The sequence below is a fragment of the Pyxicephalus adspersus genome, chromosome 1 (genome assembly GCF_032062135.1).
Source record: "Pyxicephalus adspersus chromosome 1, UCB_Pads_2.0, whole genome shotgun sequence".
NCBI classification, from domain to species: domain Eukaryota; kingdom Metazoa; phylum Chordata; class Amphibia; order Anura; family Pyxicephalidae; genus Pyxicephalus; species Pyxicephalus adspersus.
The window spans coordinates 88,325,380-88,349,580 of record NC_092858.1 but is presented as its reverse complement, the minus strand read 5'-3'; the positions used below and the strand labels follow the sequence as shown (position 1 = coordinate 88,349,580).

The 24,201-nt window shown below is 36.4% G+C and overlaps 1 protein-coding gene across 4 annotated transcripts in view; it reads left to right on the top strand.

Moving 5' to 3' along the window:
* Nucleotides 1-23,632, top strand: part of DHX40 (DEAH-box helicase 40) — a 34,988-nt gene extending 11,356 nt beyond the window's left edge. For all 4 annotated transcript variants that reach the window (XM_072417381.1, XM_072417373.1, XM_072417357.1 and 1 more), the window contains exons 10-19: nucleotides 1,952-2,038; nucleotides 2,133-2,315; nucleotides 3,490-3,570; nucleotides 11,709-11,866; nucleotides 13,746-13,860; nucleotides 17,533-17,641; nucleotides 18,232-18,326; nucleotides 18,889-18,958; nucleotides 20,765-20,993; nucleotides 22,188-23,632. In XM_072417381.1, the coding sequence (XP_072273482.1) occupies nucleotides 1,952-2,038; nucleotides 2,133-2,315; nucleotides 3,490-3,570; nucleotides 11,709-11,866; nucleotides 13,746-13,860; nucleotides 17,533-17,641; nucleotides 18,232-18,326; nucleotides 18,889-18,958; nucleotides 20,765-20,993; nucleotides 22,188-22,324 (1,264 nt within the window). In that variant the 3' untranslated portion in view covers nucleotides 22,325-23,632. The remainder of the gene's footprint in view (nucleotides 1-1,951; nucleotides 2,039-2,132; nucleotides 2,316-3,489; nucleotides 3,571-11,708; nucleotides 11,867-13,745; nucleotides 13,861-17,532; nucleotides 17,642-18,231; nucleotides 18,327-18,888; nucleotides 18,959-20,764; nucleotides 20,994-22,187) is intronic.
* Nucleotides 23,633-24,201: the final 569 nt, after the last annotated feature.

Here is a 24,201-nt window from a genome sequence, read left to right as displayed (position 1 = left end):
ATTATACTTAGCTTTTTTTTTTTTTTACAGAAAAGAAGGCAAGGGTAGTAACATATATAAACTCATAGCTACACATAATATACACACTGAAACGGGTGTTTGGGACAGCCATGTATGTAATCAAGCAAACTTATGTAAAAAACATTTTACAGATATTCCTTAACATGCAGTCTTGCCAGTTTCCAAGATATATCTAATTTTAAAGTGTGTTAAAAATCACCAATAAAGCTGATCCAAACTATATATACACTCACCTGACCCCATTCCATTGCGTGTGCCTCCACCTTCTTTATGTGTTCGGTATCCCAGCACAAATGCTGTGCATGTGCAGCTCAGCAATCAGGCAGGCGAGTATATTTTATTGTGATAGATCCCAGCCCGGGTCGTGTGTGTGTGTGTGTGTGTGTGTGTGTGTGTGATCTCCTGGTCCTCCAGAGTATTTTAAGAATCAGATCTGCACATTGATAATTATTGTAGAGAACATATACCAATGAGGATTCATTATTTTTCACCAGTGCTGTTTATTGGGGATGTGTCTCACTTAAATGTAATTGGTGGACAGTGTCTATTAATGTGCATTCAATCCTTTTCTTTTTATCAAAATGTAATGAGCCTTCATGCTAGTACAGATGTAAAATCACAAGGTAACGTTATTCGAAAATAGCATGCATTGTAACTAATGCTCCTATTTATATAAAAGTGCCAGCATTTAACATTTACTTTTACTTTTATACTTTCATCTCTATCCAGTTTATAGTAGAATTAAAATATTTCCTGCTTGCAGTTGCTAGGTAACTGGTTAGTCCTTCTGGTAACTGAACTCTACACAGAAATATATTAGTTTTGTTATATCTGGCTTGTTATATCATTCAGGCATTCCTGTATTGAGATTTCCACACCAGAAGTTCTCCCAATGTTCATGTGATGATCACCTAATGAAAGTGTTTCAAACATGAATAAATTATATTTCTTTGGGATTTGGGGGGATGCACAAAAAGTACAAAGCAATTTGAGTCTTAGATGGGGAAACAGCAGAATAATGATAATGAAAAATCCCATAAAGATTACCCAAGACAGATATCTGTTTAGGTTTACTAAAAACTGACATTTTACTATATAAATATTTAGTAATTTCACCAAATGAAATTAAATGTACATATAAGGATTTTTTACTTTACTACATGCATACTTGTTCCAAGTCAGTTACTTGGAATGTATTAGGTCTTGAATGCACAGGCTTCACCCAGTATAAAAGCAATGTGTACAGCACGCTTTTACAAAGCATTTGCAGTATTTTCATCCACCTTCAGGTAGTGCTCCTGAAACCTGTAAAACGCTTTAGTAAGCTTTTGTAAAAGTTGTTAACCCTGTTGTTTTAAAAAGTTGAAGTGTGTATGTTCTTTAAAGTCACCGCAAAGAAGAGTTTTATGTATGACTTTTAGACATAGCTTTTAAATATTTTAGTTGTGAGTGTGTATGTATATAATTGCGTTATAGATGTACTTGGGGGCAGCCATATTTATTTCATGTAAAAGGCTCTATCCTCCTTTGTCAGTGCACTTTTCAAGCTTTACTACTCCACTACTTTATTTCCAATTTCTTAACAATTGACTAATTTGTGTTGCCGATCCCTCTAGCATAAAGCCCCTCCTTTTATTTTATTGTTCTACACACACATATATAGCAATATATCATACATTATGAAAATAATTAAGTGTGTACAATTTCAAAAGTTATGTAACAATTACTCTTTAATAAACAGTGCAGCATTGGCTTAAAATGGTCTCACTGAAAATATAATTTATACAGTAAGGGTAGCAGAAACAAGAAAATATTTACTTCCACCAGAAAAGCCATGTGTAAACATTTTAGCTCTATATTTATTTTGCCCAACAGATGTTTTTTTTTTTTTTTTTTTTGCTTTTTTTTTTTACAATTGTTTATATTTCAGGTATGTAATAGACAGTGGATTTGTGAAGCAGTTAAACCATAATCCCAGGGCTGGACTGGATGTTTTAGAAATAGTCCCTATTTCAAAGTAAGCAACCGAAAATTCAAAATGAACGTGCTGTTAGCAGAAAAGGCTTTATTCTCTAAATATTTAACTCTTGTTCTAATTCCTTTTCTTGAAGAAGTGAAGCAGTGCAGAGAGCTGGGAGAGCAGGCAGGACGGCACCTGGAAAATGCTACCGAATTTACAGTAAGGAATTCTGGGATAAATGTATGCCGGATCACATGATACCTGAGATTAAACGAACCAGTCTAACATCTGTCATTCTGACCCTTAAATGCCTGGAAGTAAATGATGTTATCAGGTAATTCATGGAATGTTTACTGTAATATTAAACTACTACATAAAGTAGTGGTAGTGCTACTTTTGTTGCATAGTAGCATCTTTTTTTGGGTGGTATTGCAGCCAGTGAAGTCTAGGGACCTGTGTATGCAAAGGTTTCATCAATGCTACTGCATACACAAACTCTGTCTGTGATCATCCAAATGGGGAACTGTTACCTGTGTGTGGAAAATACACTAGAGTTTATGTTTTTGAAGTGCAGTATTCACATTTATTGGTTAAATGTATCCTTGCTGCAGTAAGCACATTTCCAGTAGACTGTTTCTCAATGTGCTTTCAGATGGCCTTTTAGTATATTTCCTCCAATATTTATTACATATATATATATATATATATTTTTTTTTTATGCAATACAATTTCAACTTCTATATAGCACATTGTTTAATTATCTTAGGTTTTTAAACATATTATTGTTCCATACTTTATGAAATGTTCAAGAATCTAAGTTTAAGTATGTTGTTTCCTGTATTCCTAAATGAACAACATATTCTTCAGTACTTTTTTTCACATAGCAAAAAAAAAAACACATTTGGCCTCACATGGCTCTGCGCTGCAAAGTGTAGGTTCTCATCGTTTTCTAGGGGGAACATAAAAAGCAGTTTTATTTATAGTCTTGCTTCTAACTGCACAACTGGTCCCCCCAAGCCTTTTCTTTTTGGTCGCAGACACCATCGAGTGCAATGTGAGTGTTGAAAATCAAAATAGAACACTGACTGCTGGGAGAGTAAGGGACAAGGTAAATTGAACTGCTTTTCTGGTCTAGACAAAAAAACCTAACCTATGCAGTGGTATAGACACAGATTTTTTATCTAGGGAATAGCTTTCATGTTCTGATCATATTTTATATGCATAATAGTCCAAACTGAGCTCTATTCACAATGCTTACCTCTGTATACAAACTCCATGCACACAGCATCCTGATCATGGTTAAATGCAAAATCTATATGTTGTCAAGCAACTGTGTTAACCATGGCACCCCAATTTTGCTAAGTGACCCTAATACGGGTGTATCATGGTATTGAATTAAAATCATGAGTATTTGTTTGCACATTAGGGATTTACCAGAAAATCAGATTCCCAAATACAATTCTTAACAATCTGAACTTTTGTCAAGTTACCCAAATTGTTGTTTACAGGTTTCCATACTTGGACCCCCCAGAGGAGAAGTTTATTTTAGAAGCACTCAGGAAACTTTATCAGTGCAGCGCAATTGACAGGTAAAATAATTCTACATTATTTTTTAGGTCAATTATTTCTTATAGTAATAGCAAAATTAAATCAATGCTGTAACTGTAGTATAATTTTGCAGATGTAATCAGAAATAATGGGCCTGATTTTTTTTTAAAGCTCTCCAAGAATGAAGAATATACACTTTAATTAGTAAACCTAGGTGATAAAGCAAACCTGGAATGGATTTCCTAAAAGTAATTTGCTATTTGTTAGCAAATGTTTTTAATCCTGCACCAGATTCATTCCAGGTTTGCTGTGTCACACAGGTTCACTGATGAAAGCCTACAGCCTTGGGGAGCTTTAATAAATTAGACCCACTGAATACATGATTAAAATGTCAAACTATGGGGACCATTTATAAATGTTTATAAACAAGATCTACTTTGCCTTCAACCAAAAGTCACAAATTTTTATAATTGGCTTTATCTTTGTGACTCTTGTATGAAAACCATTATAATTGTTTTTATAATATACCTAAAATAGTTTTCAATCATTTAAATTGTCCATTTATAATTGATAGACTGTTTGTAAACAAAAAAAAAGAAAAAATCAAACCAGATGCGACTTCATAGCCACTGTTAGGATAAAAACCCTACCCTAACAGTCCCACGTTACTGTATATTTTGTGTTTTAGGGTTAAGTAAAAATGTTATTTACAATATTTGAGTACCTTACCAGCGTGCTTGCTGTTAGTTGTGTAGGGTATACCAAACCTAACTTTAAAAGCCAGCACCTGTAGGCAAACACAGAAAATGCCAGGCTGTCTCTTATGTGTAATTGTTATTTTATTTTATCCTTAGTTCCACTTTAAATCCATTTGTAATGTAATGATATAGCTTCTTATAGATTTAAATTTCCCCAGGGCTACAAAGAGTATAATACTGAGCTGCTGTCTGGTCCTTGGTCTCATTAAACTTATTTGAGAAGAAGTGTTATTAGTGATTGAAATTAAACCTCAAAGCTGTGTTGTAAATATCTACAACTAAAAAGGTATGGGGCAGCAGGTTGAGTAAAATGGGTAAGATATGGTTTAAGGCATCGAGTCTGCTTTAAATTTTTGGTTATAAGCAAAAGAATGTTCAGATGTTTGTGCGTTGTATTCATGCCAAAAAAACAAAGAAGTAACATAAGAGATAAGTTAATAATATCTTGAGTATACTACTTAATGAAATGACTGCAGTATTACAGAGCTCATACAGTTTTTATTAAAGGCATTTTTCTTCTGTTTTTGTGCTTATTTTACACCACCAAAACAAAACCATAAATGTTTATTTGGCACTGTTTTTTTCTGAATTTTGTTGGCTAGTAGTCATTGGTGACATTGAACTGGACATGGTCTGTAATATTACAGAACAAAACCGGTTAACTTTGACTATCTGTTATTTGGAATGCTATAAACTGGATATATTAAAACCTTCACATAACTTTTTATGTTCAGACTCACCGGATTGCACACTATTTTTCCATGATCTTACGCAGGTCTTTGTTTATCCTGTGTATTAAAATATTTTCTTGTTTAACAATATGCCTGTATGAGGAAGGCTTACATGTTGGTGACCTAAATATGCAGACATGAACACTTTAAAGTTAGCCATCGACAGTAATTATTATCTCTCAAATGGAAAGGAGCAGCTAGAAATGATTACAGCATCCAATTTAAGTTCTGTATTTATAGTTACTCATTACAAAGCCACAATCTATAATGATGAGAGATTACTTTCTATTATTTATTAAGCTCTTTCAGTAACAGTTGAGGAAAGGAAACTGCTGTAATTGTTCTGCAAAGTCATCAGAAGAAAAACTTCACCATTTAGCTATACTAGGATCTCTCTCATCTTGCATAAAATTATTAATAAGATGCAGACTGCCAATGTTTACTTCTGAAGAAACTAGTCTGAAAAAAATTTCAGCAAGTAAAGTCAGAGCTACAAAACTGCCTGTCAGTTCTAAGTCATGAATGAAAACTAATTCATTCATTAGATCAGCATGACAACCAGATAGCTGGTATTTTCAGAAGGAGTCATCAGCAGTCTACATATTCCTCTCCACACATGTTTTTTTGTAATTAATCAATAGCCAACCATAAGCATTGCAATCTTAATGTACAAGCTATTACGTGAAGGGCTGTCTAAACCATCCAATCATTTAAGGTCATCTGGGTATTGTATGAGATCCTTATGTAGCAAGAACTGTTGTGTGAGGGTCTAGCTAAATGAACCACTCCTATTATATCAAATGTGTAGGTTCACACTTCATGGTTGATGGTAGAGATTGCACAATTAGAATGTAACATGTTTGGCCTGTTTAGTGTGGGTTTTATTCAACCACATATATATATATATATACCCTGTTGGTGTTCCCCAAGGGTCAGTCCTTGGACCGGTCCCCTTTTCTCTGTACACCTCCTCTCTCGGTAGTCTCATATCCTCCTTTGGCTTACAGTACCATCTGTACCAATGACACTGAAATCTATCTGTCCACTCCTGACCTGTCTCCCTCAGTCCTGGATAAGGTCTCATGCTGCCTATCAGCCATCTCATCATGGATGTCTGACCGATTTTTGAATTTCAATATGGAGAAAACCGAACTCGTCATCATCCCCACCCTCAAATTCCAAATCTCCCCCTGATGTATTTCTAACTGTTAACAACACTGTTATTCGGCCCTCCCCTCAGGTACGTTGTCTTGGTGTCACCTTTGACTGTGCCCTTTCATTTACCCCCCCATATTCAAAACATTTCCAGGTCCTCTCACTTTCATCTACACAACATCTCCAAAATCCGCCCCACCTGTCCCCTGAGACCCCAAAACTCCTTGTACATGCTCTTATCATCTCTCGTCTGGACTACTGTAACATCCTCCTCTCTGGTATTCCACTAACCCGACTCTCCCCTCTACAATCTATTATGAATGCTGCAGCCAGACTCATCCATCCTTCCCTCCGCTCCTCTTCTGCTGCATCTCTTTGCAGCTCTCTACACTGGCTTCCATTTCACCTTAGAATCATATTCAAGCTCCTGTGCTTTGCCTTCAAATCCCTACACAGTTCTTGTCCCACTTACCTTTCTGACCTGGTAAAAAAGTACTCCCCCAGCCGCTCTCTCCTCTCGTCCAATGACCTACTAATGACTTCCTCACTCATAACCTCATCACACTCACAGATACAAGACTTCTCTAGAGTTGCCCCAACTCTCTGGAAAGGTCTTCCTCGTCCTATTTGCCTTGCTCCTACTTTCTGCTCATTTAAAAGAGCACTCAAAACCCATTTTTTCAAACTTGCCTACCCATCTTCTTCTGTCTTTTGAAACCATCACTACTTCCCACCATTACTTATCTCCCATCCTATTGTGTTTAAATTCCCCCACCTACTAGATTGTAAGCTCTTCGGGGCAGGGTCCTCTCCTCCTGTATCACTGTCTGTATTAGTCTGTCATTTGCAAGCCCTATTTAATGAACAGCACTGCGTAATATGTTGGCGCTATATAAATCCTGTTTATTAATAATAATAATAATAATAATGATATTACCAAAATTGACTAGTGACTATATATCCATGTTTGGTTTGCCTGAATAATTATTGTCAGATTGTAATTATGTCTGTGGACATTTCAAGTACAAGTGGACACTTCCATCCAACCATTCTCTCGAAAAATACATTGTGTCATGCTTAAATAGATTAGTTAAAAATTCTCAGTGGCTAAACATGAATGTATGGATTAAATGATTGCATGATTATTCACACATTGTGTGGGCAGAGGTGTATGCATGCATTGTTAAGCAGCTATTTATTGTCAGCCCAATTTTCATTGTTAATTTCACTGGGGAACAATTTTGAAAAAAATTTTTGTTGACTTCAATTTTTCAGCTTATTTACACTAAAAAGGTATGCTGATTCTGAAAGTGCAGTTAGTTTTCTTTTATCACATCAGGTTTTTTCTCTACCGCTTATAATAATGCGATTACTATAGCGTGGAATTGTATAGGCTATTCATTAACACGCAAGACAGTGTGGTCAGAGGTTGTGCGCTGCTCTATGTAGTGAATAGGCAAAATTTATTTTTCTACTTACGTATTTCCTTTCTTTCAGATCATGTCTGGCTCTGCTATTTCTCGTTGTAAGTGCCTAAACAACCCTGATTCATTTTGTTATATCTGTGGCAGTTTCACCATTCCCAGTCAAAGGGCAAAAATAAGCACATTTGTAGAGCAGACCTATTTGGCAATTTTCAAAGTTAAACTTGATGGTCAAGATAAGTCTTGGGCCCCTCATAAGGTATGCAAACAGAGGGTTTACGGATATGGACAAAGGGAACACGTGATAAGATGCCATTTGGTATACCTATGGTTTGGCGAGAGCCAGGAGATTATTTCAGTGACTGTTATTTTTGTATAGTGAAAACTTCAGGATATAACAAGAAAAATAAATGTAACATAGAGTATCCTAGTCTACCATTGGCTATACGCCCAGTGGCTCATTCAGATGAAATCCCAATGCCGGTTTTCGTTACACTACCATCTCTTGAAGAACATGATTATGGTGATGAACTAGGTGACAACAATGATGAAGAGTTTGAAATTAAAGAGGACTTGTAAGGGATTTTATCAGCATGAGTTGAGTGATTTGGCACGTGATTTGGGACTACTGAAGAAGGCTTCAGAACTCCTAGCATAAAGACTGCGTGAGAAAAACTTACTTGATAAAGGAACGAAGGTATTGTACTTTCGAACCAGAGAAATTGCATTTCTGCAGTACTTTTAGAACTGAGTGTGGCTTTGTGTATTGCCATAACATACCTGGTTTATTGGAGGAATTGGGAATTCCAATCTATAACTCCACTGAATGGCGACTATTCATCGATAGCTCAAAGCGAAGTCTAAAGTTCGTCCTCCTTCACAATGGCAATATATTTGGGTCAGTCCCAATTGGCCATTCAGTTTCTCTTTGTGAAGAATATGCAGACATAAAGAGAGTCATTGAGTTGTTGCAATATAGCCAACACAATTGGGTCATCTGTGTTGACCTTAAAATGGTATGCTTCCTTCTTGGTCAGCAATGCGGATACACCAAGTATCCCTGTTATCTGTGCATGTGGGACAGCAGAGCTCGTGAGAGGCATTGGGTGGAAAGGAGTTGGCCTCCAAGATCTGCCCTGAAACCAGGTGATCCAAACATTCTGCATGAGCCATTTGTTGATAGAAAGAATATTATATTCCCGCCTCTGCACATGAAACTGTGTCTGATGAAGCAGTTTGTTAAAGCTTTGCCAACTGAAAGAGACTGTTTCAAGTACCTAAGTTTGGCATTTTCTAGCCTGTCATTTGAAAAAATAAAGGTCAGTGTGTTTGAGGCCATTGTCAAAGACTTTTTCTTGGAAACGCAAGAGCAAATAATTACACAAAAAATTGTCCAGAACCTCTTGGAGAGCTACAAAATGCTTGGTTGCACATATGGTTGGTTGCAAATATGAACATCAAGGTGCATTTTCTGCATAGACATCTTTCTAACTTTTCAGAAAACCTTGGTGCAGTCTATGCAGGTATTAGGGTAGATGGGATGTACATATGATGGCTGACTATTATTGGAACATCCAGTGGGATTGTCCTCTAAAGCTGCGTACACACTTCCAATTTTTATCGTTGGAAATGAACGACGAACGAACGACGAACAATCGATTGGTCAAAAATCGTTCGTAAAAAAAGTAACCAACGACGCCGACGAACGAGAATAGTCGCTGGAAATGAACGACCGGACCGGCGGATCGGATTGGACGACGATCGTTTACCATCTATCGTGTGTACGGTCGTTCATTGATCGTCCATGGTCTGAGCATGCGTGATGAACGAACGTTCGTTCACTTCCTGTCGTGCACGTCACTTCCTGTATCGCTCAAACGATTGCATCTATTGTGTGTACAATATCTGCGAACGATCGTGTCGTTATCTGCATGTACAGGATCGGTGCCATACGATCGTTCGCCGATATCGTGCAGGATCGTTCGTCGTTCGTTTACCAACGATAATTATTGGAAGTGTGTACGTAGCTTTACACTGAACATTTTGGGAAAAGCTATAAGCGTAAATTTTTACCTTAACCACTTACCAGATTAATTTTCAAATGTTTTACTGTAAAAAAAAATGTCATGGAGTAACAATAAACCCTTTGTGTGAACAAAAGAAATGTAAATAAACAGTACATTCAAGTTATTTCATTATTTTTTTATTGCTATGTAAAATGTGTGTTTTTTGACAAAAAGAGAGGGTACCCTGTCGAGTAAAAACTGGACATGATAGCAAAAAACTGGGGTAATTTCTGGATTCACCACCCAAAAATTATTAAAAATCAAGTGAAAAAATCTTACTCAACAAAAATGCATTCCCTAGTGTAAGTGATTTTTACCTGTATTTTATTTTTTTTTTGGGGATCTTTTTAGAGTAATCAGTTGTTCATTTATAGTTGCTGCATTTGTCCCTGTTGTACCATCTTATGAAGAAAAAGCCTGTTTGCAGAGCTTGTTTTACCAAGTTAAGGAAAATATGTTCTATATGTTGCCATATTTATATGGTCCTGATATTTGGTTTACACTACAGTGTCCAACCCAGAAATTTTTTTAACCCAGGTGGGAAGAAATTGTAGGCGGGTGGCAGCCCCTGTATTGTGACCCAACTAGTTAGTAACTACTCAAAAAACAGCTGGGTGGTTACTAAAAGGTCCCGGTGGTGCTCCAGCTAAAAGAAGTTGGGGAGAACACTGCCACCAGCATATAGTGTAATGTTATAGTGTTTCGTTTATCATACTAAGAAATAATGTTTTGTCCTTAGAAAGTGTAACCAACTTCCCGGATGACCCTGCTTTCTTTTTATTACATTCCATTGAGTGGCCTGAGAAACTCTATAATAGATCTTTAGTGAAGCACTTGGTGACAGCAACCAAGGCCTTTGTCCCCAGACTATGGAAGACAACCACTCCCCCCCCCCCACCTTGGGTATGTGGATTCACAGGGAGAATGAGATACAGACAATAGAGGATCTGACTGCTGGGGTTTATGATAGATTGCAAAGGTTTTTGGATACTTGGGCCTCCTAGATCATGTTCCAGGAAACGGTGGAATATAAGGCGCTTCTGGACCCCCAAGAGCAGCCCCAGGATTGTTGAGTTTGCGATTTGCTCAGAGGTTTTCATAATTTAGGCTATGCAACTGGGTTACAGTAATAACATTGGGGTTTGTACGTGTTGCTCTCAAAGTGGTTATTCTTGTCTACTGCCCATACTATGTTTTGTATCCGACTTGTTATTTGAAGTTATGTATTTATTGAAAATTGTATTTTTTCTATTACTATCAAAATAAAGTGTTAAAAAAAAAACAAAGTGTAACCACCTTAGCCCAGAGAACACAGTATCTTTGAGCGTAAAATTTTGACACCTTTTAAGGCCAAATTTAACTTGCAGTTTAAAACTACCTGCTTTGACTCGACTATAAACCCAGGGAACAATATGCAGCAGTAAGTACCTTTTAAAACGGTATTTAAACAATTAGATATACAGACTGAGCCAAAGTAATTATCCCCCTTTTCCCTTTTACAGGTTGAAGTATTTTGCATTAGGTATGATGGGTCCCTTTTTCCTAAATTATCCTTTGGGCATTGCTGCTTGTCACCAGTAGATGGTGCTGTGATCTCTTGTATAGTGTGTAACAAACTGGTAAAATAAATAAATAAATAAAGGGGTTCTTTTTCTAATGTCATTTTGAGGGCAAAAAAATATTGGTTTATGTTTGTCTGTATATTGTTATTTTTTTGTTGTTGTTGTCTTAAGAAAGCAGCCACAGCTTCAGCATAGGGTTGACATGCCGCTTGCTAATACGGAATTAGAGCTTTCCGGTTAATTAGGAGCATGAGCTTTGCTAAGTGAAAGTTCTAGCTTTGACTCATCCACACTGAGAGTAGGGGTCCTTCTTTGCAGCATCCATTAAATAAATGGTAAGAGAGAAAAAGCTAAATGGGTATACAGAAACCTGGAAGAAATTCTGGCATTTACAAAGCTAAAAAAAAGTGTGTTTGACTGGTAATATATATTTTTGTAAAAATGTTTAATGAAACGTATCATATACTTCTTGATCTTTTAAAGGAGTGGTAATGTCACAAGATTAGGACGATTCCTGATAGAATTTCCATTATCACCAAATCTAGCTTGTGCCGTAATAAAAGCAACATCTCTAGGGTGTGAAGACCTGCTCCTTCCAGTGGCAGCCATGTTATCAGTGGAACACGTCTTCATACAATCAGGTATCTTACATGCAAACAGATCTTCCTTTGACCTTAATCTACTGTATGGCTATGAATACACTCTGCATGCATTTTAATCATTAATAACTGCTCAACAGTCTGTGAATTAAGCAAATGTGATTCTGGGAACCTGGCACAGGGAGTTTTGTACAAATAGTCCAGCCTAAACTTTTTTCTTAGTTTTAGATAGGAAAAGTGGGGAAGGGTTAAAATCCTTGTTAGGATTTTACTCTGTTATAGATATTTCTTCTTGCTTACAGTAAGCAAGTGAAGAGAACTCCCCTAATAATAACATGGATTAAAATATTTTAATTTAGTATAGGAAAATGTGAACCCACAGATTTTAATTCCTACCTGTGTTCCTGTTGCATATTTTTCCAAGGATGTACTCTGCAACATGTACCTGTTGTCTGGATTTCCAACTAAAATCAGCTGTGAACTTTTTGATATGTGAATGTGCCTTGGCACTCCTTTACTTACAGCCTCATAGCTGTACAGTGCCTCTTGACTGCTAGTTATTGGGAAATTTGGTGTGAAATGGATTATGTCACAATTGTATGGGTCCTGGTCACTGTCCTTGCTGGATGCTTTGACACAAAAAAGCAAAGCTCTGCCTCTACTAACATGGCCGTCTTCACACAGAGTCACAGTATTCACCCCTGCTGCCACTAGCCATTAATAACACTGCCAGATGGTTACTTTAACAATAGTTGGGCTGCTGATTATGTGGACCTGTTGCTTTATTAACAGCCAGCAACCTGCTTAGTTCTAGTTTCAAATTCTAGCAACCTTATTGCAGACGGCATAACAAAGTCTTTACATGCATTGAGGCTGCTGGTATACAGCCAACGTACACTACACCAAAGCACTAATGCAATGCAACTAAAAAAAAATAAAATTACCATTTTCGTGGCACCATAACTTTACAAATGCCATGAATACTTGTCATGGCTAAAAAACAAGTGAAGCCATGTTTTTTGGATTATGTTTTCACTGAAATCTGTGTAAGCAGTTTTAAAGTAGAAACCTTTGTTCCCATGTTATAGCGTACTGGAACAGCTATACAATATTAACCAAAGAAAAAAAAACTGTCACTGTCTAGTTACCTATGATTTTAAATATGCTTGAGAATGACACCTTCCAAATAAATGTCACTGTTCTTCTTTTGCTATCAGACTCTCAATTTTTGTTTTGGCCATAAAAAAGATTTTGCATGGTAAAGTGCAAATATTTGAAACCATAAACGTGAAACGTTAACACTAACGGGGCTTTTCTGTAATACAGACTTTTAGAAGGAAGTATTGTAAAGAATAATATTTTACGTCATACATTTGAAACTTGTATACTCCCACATCCAAAATAATGCACTGTACAGTCTAAAAGACAATATTAGAACAATAATGTAATGCCGTTTGTAATGTAACATACACAGTTTGGATCTATTGTTTTCCAGCTTGAATATTTTTGACAGGCAAGCATATTCTTGTTTTATCTGTTCGTGCCCTTCACAGGTTCATAGGGCAGAAAAGGAACCTGAACTTGCAGAAATTCAGGAAGTTGCTATGGAACTAACAGCAGAGAATTTCTTTTTTCTTTTTGTCCAGAGATTTTACTTCTGTGACTATTTTAATACAGTCCAACTACCTGGAGTTACTGTATACTGTGTTCATTTTTATATGTATTGCTGTACACTGTAAAATGTTCCAAAACGGTTTACAAAGTATATTTCCTTCACATAAACCTAGGGGTGCAAATGCCACTGCTTGTGATCTGATCATTTTCAACAGCTGCCATATCTGCTGCCCTCAAAAATCTTTGTCTGTAAGTAAGTAGAAACTGACAGTCATTTTTAATTAATTTTTTTTTTCTGTCCCTCTAGGAGCATCTCGGGAGAATAAAGATTTTGAAGAAAGTCATAAAAGGTTATCCAGCTTGGCTGGAGGAGGAAATGACTTTGTGACTCTGCTTTATATTTTTGAACAATGCAAATCCATGTGAGTACAGAGAGAAACTTTGATTTCATGTTTTATCTTCTTAGTGTGGGCCAACAACATGGTTATATTAATTCCACCTATTCCTACTTCTGTTTTGGAGGATAATATAACTTTTTTAGCAAAAATATTGACTTACACAAATAGTATGGGCATCCAGTTTGGTTGAAAAAGCCATTTCCAAAACAGTAGGCAAGGTTTTGGATCCCCCTAGGAATAGGTAAAAATATTTTCATATAGGAAACATGTAAGGTCCTGGTCTGGCACCAGAGCTTGCCAGACGCCAGTCCCCCAATTTTAATGACGCACTCTTCGCTTATAACAAGCCCCCACTCAGCTTTGGGAGGCAAGTTGTGCCTTACAGCACATAATAAACAGGAAATCAGAAAAGACAAAGCTGAGTCGGGGTCACAGGCAAGAGCTTGGTCCAGGCAGCATATAGTCGACGAATCAGAAACAGACAAAGTCGGCAACAGTAAATCTAACGAAAATAACACACCAGCAGCAGGTGTGCCCAGCTTAACGTTAAGGCCACTAAGGACTGTAAGCAGAAAGGCTATGTCTACTAATTCGGAGCAGACTAATCTGCTCCTAATATCCCTTTCAGCTGTGCACAGCCTCAGATCATGTGAAGGGGATGCCAGAAATGTACAGCTCAGGCTTCATGGCAAAAAAGAAGCAGATGCTGCTGTTTCTTTGTTCTCCTTGCTGCTGCCAGTGATACTGTTGGACAGAAAAAACAGGATGCATTACTGTAGTGAAGCACAGCACAAGAACACCGGACAGATAAGTGTCCCCTAAAAAAATACAATAAAATCTAAAGCGTGTGGGATTTTGCTCACTTCCAAAAGCAGTGACTATGTTTGCCATGACAGGAAGTCTCCCCAATGGGCATAAAGAAAGCAGCAAAAATCTGACAGTGAATTGCCACACTCCTTGTATCTAAAGATTTTTATTAAAAGAAAATCACCAGCCTATGTAGTATATACATAATTCTAATAGGTTACATAAGCATGTAGCCTAGACCAATGTGGTTTTCTCATTGTGCAATATTTTAACAACTGCAGCTGATCTAACTATTGTGTTTTGTAAGACTTTCCCTGGAAATTTTGTAGTAGCAAGAATGCTGCTGTTTGCATGGCGCAAGAACTAAACTGGGAAGTGCTTGTAATATCCGTTATACAATTGTATTCCCTCTGAGTCACCTGCAGACAAGCTGTCCATTAAGTTGCTTGCTTTATATAACATAAAGAAGGTTGGTCTATCCTATTCTATATCCTCCCCAGTCTAACTCATTGTCTCTCTGCTCCTTCACTCTCTTTATTTCTCTGTCTGTGCTCCTGTACCTTTTTACTTTACTAATACTCTCTGGTGACATCTCACCCAACCCTGGTCCCCCCCACAGCCTCCCCCTTCCATATACTCTCAGCAAGACATTCCCTTCTCCTAACCTCATCCCCATTCCGCTGGTATTCCACTAACCCGACTCTCTCCTCTACAATCTATCATGAATGCTGCAGCCAGACTTATCCATCCTTCCCTCCGCTCCTCTTCCACTGTATCTCTATGTAGTTCTCTCTATTGGCTTCCATTTCACCTTAGAATCAAATTTAAGCTCCTGTGCTTTGCCTTCAAATCCCTACACAGGTATTGTCCTTTGCAATCCCTATTTAATGTACAGCGCTGCGTAATATGTTGGCGCTATATAAATCCTGTTTATTAATAATAATAATAATAATAATTCTTAGGAAGGTAAAAAATTCACTGGTTACCAAATGTGCAGAGAGTGATATATGTTTCTAAAAGAAGAAGAATTAAATGTGAGGGGGAAAATTCCACCTGTGCTTCATTACAATATATCCCTCCCATCCTTCCTAAGCTGCTCTCTATTGAACTCCATGCACTTTCACTGCTCTTTTCACTAGTAGTGGTAAGGAGAAGTAGCCCTGCATGATCTATACCACATGTTCTGGTTGAGAGTCATGCAGTTCTAAGTCCTAACCCATCCTAATATGTTAAATCATACATCATTATTCATCAAATTTCTCCTAAACTGGCTTGTTGACTTCGTCAGAAGTGTGAGACATTAAAGCATAGCAAAGTTAATTCACTACAACAACTGTTTGTATGTAATTTATTAACTCATCTGAGTTTAAAACTTGGCTTACTATATTTGTTCTCTTCTTTTCATGTGTATTCAGAATAACATGGAACAATTGGATGTGCAGTTGGATTTAACGACATGCACAACATTATTCTGTAATACATTCAATATGCACTATTCAGTATGTACCTGCTCCTAAGGTTTATGTAACCCCTATCCATGAACATGCTTCATTTTGGTCTGTAAAATACATAATTGAAAACAGTTTAACTGTTTTGTTAATTTGTCATTTTTGTGCAACTGGATCTTGTCAGATATTTAAAGCTGTCCTGGGTCCTCTATACATAATCCATGGTTTTTCAAAGAGCCTGTTTTGCCTGTCTATTATTATTATTACACAGTATTTATATAGCAGGGACATATTACGCAGCACTTATAAAGTCAATTGTCATGTCACTAACTGTCCCTCAAAGGAGCTCACAATCTAATGTCCCTATCTTAGTCCTGTGTCTTTAATACAGTCTTGGGTCCATTTTTAGGGGAAGCCAATTAACCTAACTGCATGCTTTTGGAATGTGGGAGGAAACCCACGCAAACACGGGGAGAACCTTCAAACTCCATGCAGATAGTGTCCTGGCTGGGATTCAAACCTAGGACCCAGCGCTGCAAAGGCCAGATTGCTAACCTCTGAGTCACAGTGCTCACTAGGTGTTTAGTTCTTATATTTGTTCTACATGTTGTGTGTTTAGCACAAGAAAACTAGGACTGGGACCACGTGGTCCACAAAAGTCAAAGTACAGCCCACAATAGTAAATTCAAAACGGCATTTCTGGCAGATCATCAGGTACTTTTCTGTATTTGTAGAGTCTTTAAAGGGAAAACACGCATGCACTGCATACTGTAGATACACTACAAGTCTGTTTTTCAGTAAATGGTAAAAACAACATTACACTGTTAACTTTTATATGTTAATATTCTTTTACACACTGTATCACTCTGGAATCTTAATAGGCTTTTATACGCAGTGACACCAAAAACTTAGTGAAAAGTTAATCCTGCCCTACCTTTCTTATCCATCTGCACGACTGGTTGTCCACTACCATATAGATCTTCACTAACTTTGTTGTTGTTAAGCCCTGGGTATTACTTTTTATTCCAGTAATGACTAAGATTAGCATCAAACAGTAAAAGTAAAATGTTTGGATGTGAAAACATCTATTCACACAGGAAGGGGCATCTGGACTATACTCTCTTTATTCATCCGTAACGTAACAAACAAAACATCTCTACATACCCTGTAAGGTGCCACTAGCACTGCACTAACCCTACCAAAATATCATCAAGGTAAAGTATTCAGATCTATTGTCTGATTAAAAAAGCGTTGCTAAATAGTGCTAATATTATGGGCCTGTTTATACGTATTGCAGTACTTAGGTGTTATGTTCATTTATAACCAGCTACACTCTGCAGTTTGTGTAATATTTAAATTATTCATGAATACTGTCTGCTGTTCATTGTCCAAGTATATTAGAAGTCAGTGAGAAATAATAATACATTTTTTACTCTAACAGTGACAATCCTGCTTCATGGTGTCACAAAAATTCAATTCACTGGAGGGCAGTAAAAACTGCATTCAGTGTGGAAAAACAATTGAGAGACATTACAACTAAGCTTAAAGAGGTATGTTCTGCAGTTTCTTTTACGATTCTTGTTGCTAAATGTGTTTTGTTTTAATTCTAACTATGCTGGAATTTTTAATACACCCCACTCAGTTTCCAACAATGAACAACCTCAGTGGGAAATAATGAGCATTTCCTAAATCAAAAGCACCCATTGCCTTTTCTCAAGGTTACATCAGACATATATTACATTTTAACACATTTTAACACAACTAACATTGCTTACATGCTGGAGTATGGATGTTGTGCTTGAATATTAGGCATATGTGTTATTTATAACTGCCCTATATAAAGAATAGCTTTAAATATTAGAACACTTCATGCTGCTGAATGGAGGGCATCTTATGGGGCAAATCTGGTGGGTAGCATAGCAGCTGGTGATTTATGCAGTTAGAACATTCAAGGTAAATATGATGTTTTTCCACCAAATAAAGGCTTTGTTATATACAGGTTGAATATTATATATTAAATGATAGAAATATATATACTTTCCAAATAGAGATGTGTGCACATGTATATGTATGGGAAACAAGTGCAAGCAGATAAGCTGATGACTAATAAATCATTGATAACATTTGTTTATTTATTCAGATGAAGGACTTTCCCATTGAAAAGTCAGATGTTCCCAGGAATGATTTGATGGTACATTGTCTTTGTGCTGGTTTCTTTTCCAATGTTGCTAGAAGGTAAGTCAGATATTTTCTGTTACTTAATAAAAAAGGGTATCAACAAGGAAAATATCAATCCATAGCAAATAAAGGTAGATAGAGTGTGGGTGCTATAAGACATTACATAATCTTTTCCTTTCTTGCAAATTCTATATGATGAAACAGTTATTGACTGCTTCTATTACAAGTGCTGTCTTCCAGGACGTGAAAAGCTACTTTGATTTTGTCTTCTTGAGAAAGAATTATAAAAAATATGTTGTATAGAAAATCTGATCAAAGTTGTTATGACTATTATTATTGTTATTACACAGTATTTATATAGCTCCATTATTTTACGCAGTGCTATACAAAGTCTATAGTCATGTTACTAGCTGTCTCTCAAAGGAGCTTACAATCTAATGTGCGCTGCAAAGCCCAGACCACTAACCTCTTAGCCACCGTGCTGCCCCCTATGATTAAAACGAGAACAATGAATGGCCAAAATGTTGTAGCCCCTTATTGATCAATTTGATTTTAGTTTTGAGTAGTCAGATAGGTAATATTGGCTTGATTTCATTTTGACAACTTTTTGCGTGTAAAGGTCAGTAGGAAGAACATTCTGCACAATGGATGGAAATGGCAGCATGGTGCACATCCACCCTTCATCAGCTGTGAGTATTTATTGGGGTATATACATGAACACTGATGTTAGTTTGCTGGTTTTATATTGTGTACTCTAATATCTATTTGTAAAGCTGTTAAATGAGAAAATTGTAACGCCTCTGCAGAAGCAAAGGTGTAGTTTACAAGTTAACCTGTGCTGGGCATAACAACAGATTATTCACAGTGGTTCTTAATGTAATAAAAGCCTTGTTTAGTTAGTAATCTAATTTGTACACAATACCAGCCATTTTTTAATATATAACATATATTCATATAACATGTTGGCTGAGCTTGCTCTTTGCAAAGGTTTACCATTACTGGGATTCATTGAAAACCTTTTACCGTTTTGGTATATGTCTGTGTCTACGTACACACTTCAAATGATTCACGTCTGGTTATCGCTTCAGGGCTAGTATTGGACGAGAATCTGGCGTGTGGACAGCGTCTCTCCAACCTCATTCCTGGATCCGTCCTAGCAGATCCTGGAACGAAGGACTGCTATAGAAGTGAAGAGGAGAGAACGCAGTGGGGTGCCGATCGTTTATTACCCTCTATTCATAGAACAGAACGGCCCTGTATGTACAGTGCTCGTTCATGCATCTTTCAGTCTTTTGTCATTGGAAAGGATGTGAAAGATCCTTTTCAACGACAGAAGTCCTATGTGTGTACTTGGCCTAAGTCTTTTTGGATCTTTGCTGAAATGACAAAAAAACATAAATATATAAATGTATCGGTTTGTTAGTAACCATAAACTATTTGAAACATTGGCATATCAATTATTTTGTGCATATGAATGAGGTCTGGCAGTTGACAAGGAAGAACAAAGGTGAGAGAGTTGCTGGCCTGTCAGCTGCCTGAACTCACACACTCTCTTCCTCCTGTAGTGTGTGAGATCAGGAAGCAAATTCAGATGACCTTTCCTGGCTTCTGAGGATAGAGCTTTTGCAGACCCAGTTATAAAAATCACATGGGTTAGGAGGAAGGCTTATACAGTACTTGGACGAGATAATTAAATAACATTACGAAAAAAAACACTGCATGGGGGGGAGACAGAGGTATGAAGGTATTTTTAGGGTGCTGACAAGAGCTGGTGATATATTTTTTCATGCCCAGAAATTAAACAATCATTCAAATTCCAATGTGTCTGCAACAGCTTTTATTGTTGTTGGTGCATTCATGTCTTATAAATCCCTAGTAGAACACTACAATGAAGAAATTAATTTACCGTGGGAAGGGAGCACTTGACTGTAGCAGATTGTTGGTGTAATATTTTTTTCTAGAATGGGCTAGCATATTAATTGGGACTATAAGTGGCATATATTACCTGTGATCTGCTGTTAGGTTGATTTACTTATTGCTGCCTGCTGTAGCCCTGGATTTAGACCTCATATGTAAGTGGACAAGTAGGGTGCTGGTTCAACTTTGGCTCAAGGGTTTTAATAGAGCAACAATTGGAACTCAGTCTGTTTTTGGTTTCAATAGATTTTTATTAAATTTTTTCAATTTTTATACAAAAAAAGAACAATACAAATAGAAATACACATTTACAATTAGCTACAATTCAAACAACATAACTAACACAATGCAAATAAAAATAAAGTGGCAACCAGTACAGTGTGTCATGGCATTTCTGAGTACAATTGGATTAGGTTGGTAGTGTACAAGGACTGTTGGATCAAGACAAGGAAAAGAACATTATGTTACCGTCATAAGGCATCTGGTGAAAATTTGTTGTTTACACATAAGTGTACTCTTGTGCATAACTGTGACTTCTTGTGTTCATTCTTAAAAATAATTTATTGTTTATATCTCAGTTGTTTGGCCAGGAAACCAACTTCGAGTGGATTTTATTCCATAGTGTATTGGTGACATCTAAGATATTTGTTCGGACTGTGTGTCCTATTCGCTACACATGGGTTAAAGACTTGCTACCAAAATTGCATGATATCGATGCTTATGAATTAAGCAGTGTGGCCAGGGAAGAAGTGACTGCAGAGGAATTAGCGAAATGGAATGCTAGAGAAAAAGCACAACAATCTAATGGTGAGATCACTTTTTAAAAATGAGTTCACTAATATAAATGTTAAGTAGAAATGGTTTAGACCTTTTCTAGAACTTTCTTTTTTTTTTTGGTACCAAAGAGTAACAACTAATTGCAACAGCCATAATGGCAAATGCTGATACTAAAAGTATTGTCATTGAAATTTTACAATACTTTTCTGCCTAAAATTTGGAAAAGCTTTTAGTAAGGATGCAATGGAAACCTTTATTATGTTTTTTTCATATAATAAACATTTTTAGAACTTAAACGCCAACTAATATAAGCGATTGTAGACTCTGGGTTAAGTAGATATTATGGCTAAAAGAAAACAGAAGAACCTGATTGATGTATGCAGTAAAATTACTGAATCCTAATATAAGGAGGCCCAATTGCTCACTTCCTATTGATTTTTGTACCACAGCCAAAATTTATAGTATTAGCTTCTTTATTTAAAAGAAATAGCTGCAGCTGGTAACTAAAAGATTTCCTAACTGAAGGTATAGTTACATGCATTTAGAATAGCTTCTTCATCATTATGCACATTTTTATTCTATACTGTGTGGATTAAAAGCACATCCTCATATTACCCTTTAAAATGTATGCAGCCTCAAAACTGTTAAAATGTATGCAGCCTCAAAACTGATAAAAAGCTTCCTATATGTTTTCCCATCAGACCCTGTACATCATTTTTTGGCAGTGCATGCATGAGATTTAAATCAGCAGTTTTATTGCAACCCATAAATAAATCTTCCTTTGTTTTGCCCTCATCATTAACGTGAAAACAATTATCAGTGTGCAATATATTTAAAGGGAAAACATTCATTTACATAGAGTGTACTTATCCTGCCTAACTAGTCTCCAAGACCAAACCTGTATCTCATAACCTTAGTCTGCGGTACTGCTTACATCATGCAGGATATACAGGGTCTTCAAATCTGTGGGAATCTAATGCACAGGTGTTATCAGAGAACAGATGTAGACTGTGTCTGTGGGATGGACAAAAGTATAAATCTAGGTTTGAGCAAGGGGTTATTGGACTGGAGCAGTCAAAAAGGATGTGTGCTTATCCTACATTCTATAAAAAAAAAAACTTATAAAGATGAGAAAGCATTGATTGTGCATTTTTACCTAAAGTAAAACCACATTTTACCTCTCCACTTGTCCAGTGTTTTCAATGTTTCTGGTATCTCTTACAGATAGTTTGGAAGCCTCATTAAAGAAGATGCAAAAAAGAAATGATGATCAGTCCATATCTGATGCAAGAGCACGATTCCTTCAGCGTAGACAGGAGAAATGTCAGAATCCAAACATTCAGCAAGTGGACAGAAGTTGACAAGCACTCATTGTTTCCTATTTAGGTCTCCGATATAGCTGAATGACAGTTACCAGAAAAACTGACAGTGCTAGGGCTAGTGATAGTGGCGAGAATAAACTCGTTCATATTACTGATTTCTTTTGTTCAACTCTAAGACCCCTGCAACCAGCTGTTGAACCGTTGTTACTAGTTCATTCCTAGGGAATGTGTTACAGAAAATAATAATTGCTTATGAAGGCACAATTGTAAGGAGGAGATTTATGATACTCTTTGTTCAGTGTAAGCCATAATCCCTCGAATCTTATAAAATGAACTTGCATTTTGGCTGTACTGGACCTAGTAGGATTATTGTACTGAATCATTTTAAGAAGGTACTTTCCTTTACAGTGATCCTAGCTTCCCCTATCCAGTGCCTGTTCACTAACAAAATCCTTAATGATCTGGGTACAGAGGAACTTGTGACTTTCCCTGCATGCCATGTTAAAAGAAGCTGCTATGATAAAAGAAACTGCCACTTTGAATTATTAGAAGGCGCCCTTATTCCAGCTGTGCCTATAAACAAGTTAATAAATATAAATATAATATGTTGGGAAATATAAGACATTGTTAGGCACACTTTTTTTTTTTTTTTTTGAATATAAAAAAATAAAACCCTTTTAGGAACGTTTTTTTACTAACTCTAGGAGGAATTTGTCAAAGCTAATTTGTGTAAAGGAACTGTTCTGGAAACTGTTCTTCTGTATAAATTTACATACAAGTTCCGGAGGAGTAAAGCTTTTCTTACTCAGATTCACTGTTTGTGAAATTTATTAACTCGTAGCTAGTATGCATCTCGAGAGCTGGCACTGGGGGATTCTCACAGAAATATTTTAATTTGTGACAAATGCCCTTTAAAAGAACCTATGGTCTGGAAAATCTAAATTGTTGAGGTATGGGTCCTCATTCTTTCTTTACCAGAACAAGTCATTTTTGCAGAGACAGTATTGAGCTATAAGTGTCTTGACAGCCAATGTAGCAATTTTAGTTATTTTAAGGAACAACTACTTTTTTCAGCTTCTTCATTTTAAAAATTCAAGGCCGCGTGCTTTGTCCATTTTTTTAGACAATGGTTTGAATGGTCCCCAATTTCTGGTAGCGTTATAATGATTGTGATTTAAATCAGTCATGGCATACCTGTCCAATAAATGTTTTTTTTCTACTAAACCTAAATCTAGGACTTGTAAAGCTATTGTATCTGAATCATGTGTACTTGTTAAAATATCAGTTTTTGATACATAAAATGTAAAAATAAAAAAAAATAAAAGTGTTAAGTGTTTTAATCTTTAAGCATACTGATTTTTTCCACATGCCAACAATAGGTATACTTGTTTTTCTACAAATTATAATTCAACAAATTATTGTACTGGTGCTAAAAATAGTTATTTACCTTTTATATCCAATTGAATTGAATTTTATTAATTTTATTACTAATTAAATGAATATGCACAATGTGTATGTATATTTTTTTATAATTACATTTAATGTTATATTTAAAATAGGTGTCAAGTTTAAGTGAATGAAAATTATTTTGTTAAAGTATTATGCATCAGAAGCAGTTACCATTGTCCCTCTTTTTCCATTTCAGTATGTTTTGTACATTTTGTAAAAACTATTAGAGACCTGCAGACGATAGAAATAGCTGTACTTGCCTACAGTTTTGGTGTTATATAGTAAACTTTCAGGTTTGCACAAAAAAACTGAAGACAAGCCATGCTGCTCTATATTGTTTTGTCTGTAAATGAATGACAGTTTCTGTAGGTGGTGCATTCAGTTGTGTAAACTATAGACTAGGAGAGAAAACTGAAATGGGTGGAGGAAGGGAGGTTACTTTTCTTCATCATTTGTTGCATATCAGC